Source organism: Belonocnema kinseyi, chromosome 3 (genome assembly GCF_010883055.1).
Source record: "Belonocnema kinseyi isolate 2016_QV_RU_SX_M_011 chromosome 3, B_treatae_v1, whole genome shotgun sequence".
Lineage (NCBI taxonomy): Eukaryota > Metazoa > Arthropoda > Insecta > Hymenoptera > Cynipidae > Belonocnema > Belonocnema kinseyi.
Window position 1 is genome coordinate 59,845,921 of NC_046659.1, and position 8,826 is coordinate 59,854,746.

General features: G+C 29.3%; 1 protein-coding gene across 2 annotated transcripts in view; it reads left to right on the forward strand.

Moving 5' to 3' along the window:
- Positions 1-8,826, forward strand: part of LOC117168730 — a 134,729-nt gene that overhangs the window by 112,382 nt on the left and 13,521 nt on the right. For both annotated transcript variants that reach the window (XM_033354458.1, XM_033354459.1), the window contains one exon: positions 1,316-1,445. In XM_033354458.1, coding sequence (XP_033210349.1) covers positions 1,316-1,445 — 130 coding nt within the window. The remainder of the gene's footprint in view (positions 1-1,315; positions 1,446-8,826) is intronic.

The window sequence follows — 8,826 nt, forward strand, 5'->3', positions numbered from 1 at the left end:
TAACATTACTGAATAGTTTTTTCCAATGACTTCATGCAATTTTGGATCAATGTGAGTAATACAAAAAAATGGCATACTTGAAAACTGTTCCGCGGTATGCTGTCGCATAACGCACGAGTGCGAGCGCGAGGACTCCCTCTACAACCGGCTCTGTAACTCAATGAATTTCAATTTGCCAATTTTCTTATTTGACATTTTTTATAGTAAAAAAGTCAAGCTTTCTTTTGAGACTATTTAAAAAAAATCGTAGTTGCCTAAATTGCGAAAAAAGTTAAATAAACAATTGATTTATTGAAAAATTGTTTAAACAATTTTTTTTATTATAAATAATAAAATAGGATGAAAGCGTGTAAAAAGCACTTTCCAAAACCCTCATAAAAATTTCAAATCGCGTAATTAGAAAGGAAGTTACAGGCGTTTGAATCTACCTATAAATCTATCTATAAGTTTGTGGATTAACTACTGTTGGGTAGGCGAACATATTCCCAGAATTTAGAGACAATCGAAAAACATGACTTTTTGAGTTGGGGCAGTTGAGGAATAATGCCCCATATAGACTATAGATGAAACCATAGAACTGGTTGGTTATACAATATTATCGAATTATTGAACCATTTTGCTTGAATTTATGCAGTTTTTCTATCATATTGAACACTATGGTACAAAATAGACACATTTTAATTTATAAATTTTGAAGATTACAAAATTATGAAAGCAAGATTTTGACGGGATAGAATTTTGTTATGAACCAAGGGTCAATAATCATATTCCTAGAGTCCTGAAAATACTAAAACCATGTGAAACTCATTTAAAAAAATGTATTTATCATGTTTTGTTCGCTTGATTCTCAAGTAATTGCTAGTAAGTGCAAAATTATCTGACAAATGTCTAGCAATAATAAATATAAATATAATTATTACAAGTTTTAAATATCTGTCGATCGATCGTAATAATTTGGAATTTTTTAAAATGAAAAGACTGAAAAATGTTACAATTTTAAAATACATAATAGCATTGATAAAATTACGTTGAGCTTTTTATCGGACAATGGACTACCGTGTCCACTAATTTCCATCAGTTTCCAATGAGTGGAAGAAAAGAAGAAGTAAATAGAAAACACATTGAATAATGAGAGGCCAAGATTTCCGAGTGTGATTTCCTGAATGAACCTTCCGTTGAAAAAATTTAATTTTAGAGGCTTAAGACTTATATAATTTTAGGAATAATAAATAAATAATTGTCCATAATTTAATGTTTCAATAAATAGATTAAATATATTGATAAGCATATTAAATGCTCCCTATTTTGATTTTAGTGGTAGCGGAAGTAGTGACAGTGCAGAGGGAGGAACCAGTGATAAATTATCACCAAGTAAACTTTCTGAATTCACCTCACCGAGTCCTGGACCCTCGAATAATTCATATTCGATTCTGCCAACAGACAACGTGAGTACTAATTCTTCAGCTATATTTAAAAAAAAAACTTTACGGAATGAAAAAATGTATTATTATCTCAGTAAATCTTAGTAAATAAGTATTTGGAAGCCAATAAAATACCGCGTGGATTTAGGACTTCATATGTTGACCGTAAATAAAGGATGCGCAGGAGAGGGAATAATTTTAAAATAATCTGGAAGTCACATCATGCTTATTTAACTCATTAACGACCAAAGCTATCAATTTTATGACATGAGTTTGACTGCAAAATTTATGGGTATAACAAAACAGTAAATAGATTCAAAGTGCTGTTCCTGATGTTTTTGAGTTAGCTAAATTCGAATCCGTGGTCAAAATTCGAATATTTTGACTTCAAAATTAAATATGGCAGTTTTTGTATACAAAAATAGTGAAAAATGTTTGATTTTTTATTTTTATAATTTTTTTTCAGGCATAAAACGCTTTAATATCTTAAATTTTCTTCAACCATCGGTGCACAAAATTCTTATACTTTAACAAACAATTCTTATCAAAATGCAAAAATGTTCCAAAAACTGTTTTTTCCATCATCTTTGTTTTTCTCAAAAACATGAAAGTTTAAAAAAAGTTCCATGGAATAAAAATGTCTTGAAATTAACCATAGAATACTATAATATTTTTTTAGATTTTTTAGAAAAAATTGTTGATTTTTAAAAAAATCAAAAATTTGAAATTTGCAAACAAATCTTTCAACAAATCTGAAAAAATTCAAGAATATTTTTTGGGAAATAATTGATCATACTATAGATTTTTTGAAAAATCAAAAATTTGTTCTAAAAAATCTGAAAAAATTTCATAGTGTTCTATGGTTAATTTCAAGACATTTTTACTCTATGAAACTTTTTTTTAAACTTTGAAGTTTTTGAGAAAAACAACGATGATGAAAAAAAAACAGTTTTTTGGACATTTTTGTATTTTGTCCGCCATTTTGGAAGAAAAAACATATATAAAAATGTTCTGTTAAAGTTTAAGAATTGTGTGCGCCGATGGTTGAAGAAATTTTAAGATATTAAAAGAGTTTTATGTCCGAAAAAAAATAAATCAAACATTTTTCACTATTTTTGTATACAAAAACCGCCATATTTAATTTTGAAGCGAAAATATTCAAATTTTGACGGCGGATTCGAATTTAGCTCACCCAAAAACATAAGGAACAGTACTTTTGATCTATTTGTTGTTCTGTTATACCCATAAATTTTGCGGTCAAACTCATGTTATAAAATTGATAGCTTTGGTCGTTAATGGGTTAAATACCATACTCGTTCCACGACACTGTTTTAATGATGTCGTTAATCAATATATTTTTTGCAATCCTCGCAGGTGGAGAGCTTCACAAAGCTTCACAAACGTCATGGTTCACAAATGGATGTACAAACTGACTAATAAGCTCTCCATTATGGCCCATGATTATTAAAAACTTTTCATTTCAGGCGTCTATCACTCCGCTGACATTCTGCTTCACACATTTCATAGAAACAATTTTTCGCCACACGTCCTTATTCTAGCGTAAATCTTTTGCTTCCTTTATATTCATACAGCTCTTGCATTTCTATGACTCCTTGTATATTTTCGCTTTCAAGTCTCGTTCACTAATGCTAATGCTAAAAATGTGCTGTTGTAGTGAAGTCAACAATTTTGTATTTTGTAAATTTAAAAAAAAATTACCCAAAATTATGGTAATTTTTTTTATATTTAGTTATTTGTATTAAATGCTAATAAAAAATTTAAGTCACGATTTTTTGAAAATGAGCAAAAATGACATTTTTCAAGATTCAGTTCATTTTGATTCAGAATTTTATTTTATAGAATTTCTTATGGATGGCATGTCTTTAAGTGCGCTGTAAAAACAAGCCATAATTTTCTTAGATCTCGAAAAAAATGTTCTTAGATGCAACATTTGATACATAACAACATAATATTGTGAAAAATTTTAATTTAATAAAAATTAACTAAGTCCTTAGAACTGTCATTTATGCTCATTTTCCAAAAAATCTATAACTTAAACCAAAGTTTTGTTTTTCCAATTAAAATTTTTAATTTGCATTTAATACTAAAACTCTACATGAAAAACGATGAAAATATTTTTTGTACCCATAGGGAAATTTTATCCAATTGCTAAGATTCCAAATGTTTAAACTCATTACGACAACGTAGGACCATTTTTTTACTAAAAATAGTGATAAAGACTTATTTACAACACGTAGCAACTTTTCAGTATTAGCTTTTGTCCTCTATCCATTATCTCAATATGATGAAACCACATGAACAAATTTATTTTACTCTTATCAATTTAAAGAATATATTTATTTTACAATCCTTGCTAAAAGTTTGTGGCTACAGTGATATTTTTCAAAAATTTCAAATCTTTGTCATATTCTTAATACATTTTCTAAGTTTAAAAAAATTACATCGTCTTAAAAAAGATATAATCATATTTAAATTGTTTTTAGATCATTCTGTAGAGAAATAAAAAAGGGGTTTTTGGTATTTTTCCTCATGTTTAACTGCTTATCAAATTTGTAAAAGTGCATCGAAAAATCTGTAATTGATTTCAGTGAATAGTGCCGAATTTACCCCTTAAAATAAGCTCCAATATCTTTAAAACCTTTGAATCAATTTGGCGATACTGGTTATTTAAAAAATAGCAAAAAATTGAATATAGGTCATCCAACGCCGATTTCTCTACATTTTAATAAAATATAATTTAATAATTTTAAAAACTTAAATATATTACTCACATTAAGATTTTTTTAAATATCAATGTACCCACACGTTCAGCGGAGAGTGTAATATGAATGATTAAAATATTTTTCGTGATCAAACAATTAATTGATTTCGTGTACATTTTTTCAACAGTTTCAAACAAAAAAGGTTTCCCGATGTATTAAGCATCTTCAAAACCAAAATAAACCAATGTCTTCAATGAAAAACTAATCAAATATAGACAAGTATTAATATTATCTAGAGCGTGAATCATTAATAACTAGAGCATAGAAAATTAATTTAAATGAAATCTATAAATAAACGAACAGCAATCATTTTGGATCTCCCATTTAGTTGACGCTTATTGATTGTTGGCATCAGTAACGTCTACTTTTGAATTCATGTGTGAAGCAGATAATTTTTCACCTTAGAACACGAATGTTTGTTTCGTAATTTACATCACGAGATAAATATTCAAGTCACGTTTACTATCGGTTTCCTAATTCTTTTTCCTTATTAATTAATAGCACAATATGCAATATTTTTTTCAACTAAATTTTTTTTTTAATTATCTTTAAAAAAGATCCTCTTTCGCTCCGCTGAGAAGCTGGGAATAGAACCCAAATGTTTCGATTAGCGACCGGGTGCTCTACCCCGTTTCGATTCTCAGCAGAGCTAAAGAGGATCATTTAACAATGATCATTTTTGAAAGTTAAAGTCGAAGACAATTATTTTGCACACAAAAACTAAATTTTTTGTTGAGTCAATAAACTTATTGTTAAGATAATCAAAACCGAAATCAGAACTTTGTTGGTACAATAAAAAAATTTGTATTCACAAATACCAACGAAACAGTTTTCTAAGTTTTAGATTTATTAAAAATAATTTAGGCTTAGTCAGAAAAATATTCCATTGTATTAACATCATCTTATTCATTGAACTGTGACCTATAAACTAATTTTAAAGTTGTTTCTCTGAAATATAATATCCGGGCGTAGGAAAATATCATGACACGTCCATAGGCTTTCAGAAGACTTTGAGAATCGCAAGACAAGTCAATTAGCCCATGGTTTACGATAACGTGTGGGCGAATCCGGGAAATGATCTTACACCAAGATGTAGTTCAGAATTCGTATACTGATATCTTCCTGAAAGCCAGTCAGGTGACTGCAAAATATCACTATGTCTGCCAAGATCTTTTTACACCTGGAGAATGTGAGTCAGTCGGTCAGCAAGTCCAAACCAGCCATACATGCCCTCAATCATATTACAATTTATTATATAAAATTAAAATCGAACAAATTGACATTATCGATCTCTGCTCCAATTTAAAATCGTGACCTAAAGGAATGTCTCATTTTGCACATAAAAGGTACAGAATGTTGTAAAAAAAAAGAATCCAATTTTTTTGTAGAAATTAAAATACATTCTACGGCAAATAGTTAATAAAAAGAGTGTCAGTAGAGTGAATGACGCCTGAAACAAAAGACCTTGGCTACTAATGGACCCAAGTGGGGAACCTTACATAACGACTTCGTGAGGTTCTTCGCCTGGGGTGATTGCTAGAGAGATTGTTCAGCAACCTGGGTCGGAGCAGTGTTGCGGAACGAACGTGTTATTTACTTGAATAGCACGAGTATTCTAGATCAATCTGAAAAATCTTTATCCCTTCCACACACTACTCCTTTCCCCTATCGAGTGAGTCACGCCTACCCCGAAAAGGAAATGGCTTAATGGTGTAATAATAATAATAATAAATTCGAACAATTTCCCATTGAGATTCCAATTAAAGGGAATTAGAAACTTCCGATTTTTGTTAATAATTTCAAAAAATACAAAATAAGCCTAATCACTATCAAATTGGGGGTAAGTTAGATTGCATTGACAAATTTATTGTTATCTAAGTTACCACAAAAAACTTCATAAGAATCATTAGTAACTTTCTGAGTAACATCGTAATTTTTATCGAGTTATTATTAACACTGTGGTGCATATTTTTGAAACAAGAGTGACTTTAATGAGAAAATGCACCTGAACTTTATTCTAAAGCTATATTCGTGCTTTTGAGTTTGCTTGGCAAATTATGGGCGATTGCTATGTGGTGATTCACGTACAATTGTACATTGAGGGGTGTAACACATGAATTTATATTACTCAATTAAATTTGAATGATTCAAAACGAGTTCGAATATTCGAATATTCCTTTTCTTTTTTTCTCAGACCGATTATATTTTCAAGTATTAATTAATTGCGCTTTCAAATCCACTTTCCGTTTATCTGGCTCTTTATTCAAAATAGTGTATTATTGCCCGTTAGTATGTTTCTTATTTTGCGTCTAAACCGCTTCTGATTCACATTCCTCAGTGTTTGTCTTTCCTTCATTTCCACTTCAGCTTCGAAATCCCTATTTCCATAATCATAAGAGCCATAATGTAATTACATATGCATCATCGATGCAAATAACTCATATTCAAATCATATTGTCATAAATCTATTATTGAAACTGAATATCACGAATATCAATCGCAGTCTTTCCTTTTCCATATTTTTCTTTTCCCTATATAATATCTACTGCCATATAGTTGATTATTTACTATTGCAACCAAACTTGAAAAACGTTAGAGTGTTTTTTTAGAATTTTAGAATACGAGAATGAAAATAATACGCCAAAGTTCGTCTCACGTTTTCAGCCAAAGGAAACACACATTCTGGCGCCTACAACACACATAGTATTTCGATACGAATACATTTCGCAAATACCTTCATTCTAGGGCACACGTTTTCGTCATTCTGAATGCTATTATGTCTGACACTCAATGACGCTTGTTCTTAAATCCATTGAGCATTGACTAGTGAACAAACAATCAAGTTACGAGTTTCCTGTGAATGTCATCACCTACATTCGTATTTTCAGAAACAGGATATATGGGAGTAAAAGGTTGAGTTTGTTTTATAGCACACTCAATTTCAAAATATCGTTTGTAATCCGAAATTAATTCCAAACAATTAACAGCGAGTATAATACTTTAAATTTTATGTTTGAAGACAAAATATAATACGGTAAATGTTTCAGTAATCATGAACGGTCCCAATTATCTTGAAACTTTGGTTATAGTTTTGAATCCTCTTTTCCATTCCCTCATACTCATTTTACAATCCAAATTCCCTTTAACGACCATATTCAATACCAAATACTTATACCTTTTTCTCGTTTTTCGCTTAAATGAGAACGGAATTAATAGAATCAAATAAGAGAATCGAACTATTTTTGGTTCCAAGTTGATTATCTTAAATTAAAAATTAACTATTTTATTTTTCGTTCATAATTCAGATGTTTGGTTACAATTACTATTATTTGATTGAGAATTCAATTATTTTGTTGAAAATTAAACTATTTCGTTAAAACCTCATCTTTTTGGTACAAAATTTAACAGTTTTTTTAACATTCGTCCATAATTCATCCATAATTCATCATTTTCAATTAAAAAATCAACTATTTTCTTGAAAAGTTATATTTTTTGTTCAGATATTTAACTGTTTTGTTGAACATTCGTTTTTTGGCTTAAAAATTAAGATATTTGGTAGAAAATACAACCCGAGATAAAATTTGGAGCCTCCTTTAAATCTACATACTCTGCATAAGACCTCTATTGAAAATTAACTTGTTTGTTGAAAATTCATTCTTACGGGTTTAAAAGTTAAATTATTTTGGAACATTCGAATTTTGATCTAGGAAACTCAACTCTTTTGTTGCAAATTCATCTTTTTTGTTTAAAAGTTGTACTGTTTTGTTGAAAATGCAATTTATTTTTACTTGAAATGTTAGGAATATGGTACGTATATTAATGTTCTTTAAATAAATTTATTCCCTTTTGTTCTGGAAAAATCGCCGTATTTATACTGGTTTTAGAGCATTTTGGGCCGTGATATGTGGAATCACTTTTAAAATCATTATTAATATGCATCTTTTACTTTGGAGTTTTAAAATGTTTAATTATTTTCAAAAAACATATAATAAAATAATTAGTATCAAATAATTTTTGATTTTTTAAAATTTGTGTCACTACCCTGTTATACAAATAGCAAAGTAAATTCAAACCAATCATCTATGAGGAAGTACAATGTTCATGAAATGATTACAATCAAAGATACACAATGTTATGAACGCGTGTAAATTTTTTTATTATGAATTAAAAGTTTTATTTCTTCTGATCCTTTTTTATACTTTTGCCATATCCATAGATTTTTAAAGTCCAGCAGAAAAAATTAACTTTTTAGACTAAAATATTTATCTTTAATTGGATTGTAAACATATTTAAATAAATAAGGTATCGAATTGTAGCGTGATTAAAAATGCGTACAATACTTCGCTTCTCGATAAAATGAGCGCCCCATCACAATATACCATTCTACAGCTGGAGAACTATTTTACCATATCATTCACAGAATACAAAACCCTAGCACGTAGTGTCAAGGCAGGATTTTATTTATATAGCATAAGTAAGGATGGAATCAAATTACGAAAAAGACATTTTACATTATTAAATCAACTGCGATGTTGAACACGATGCGTTGGAAAACTCAATTGAAAAAGTCTGTGTCACTGAGGTTAGGGATATAATTAAGAACTTGAAAAACGGTAAGGCTG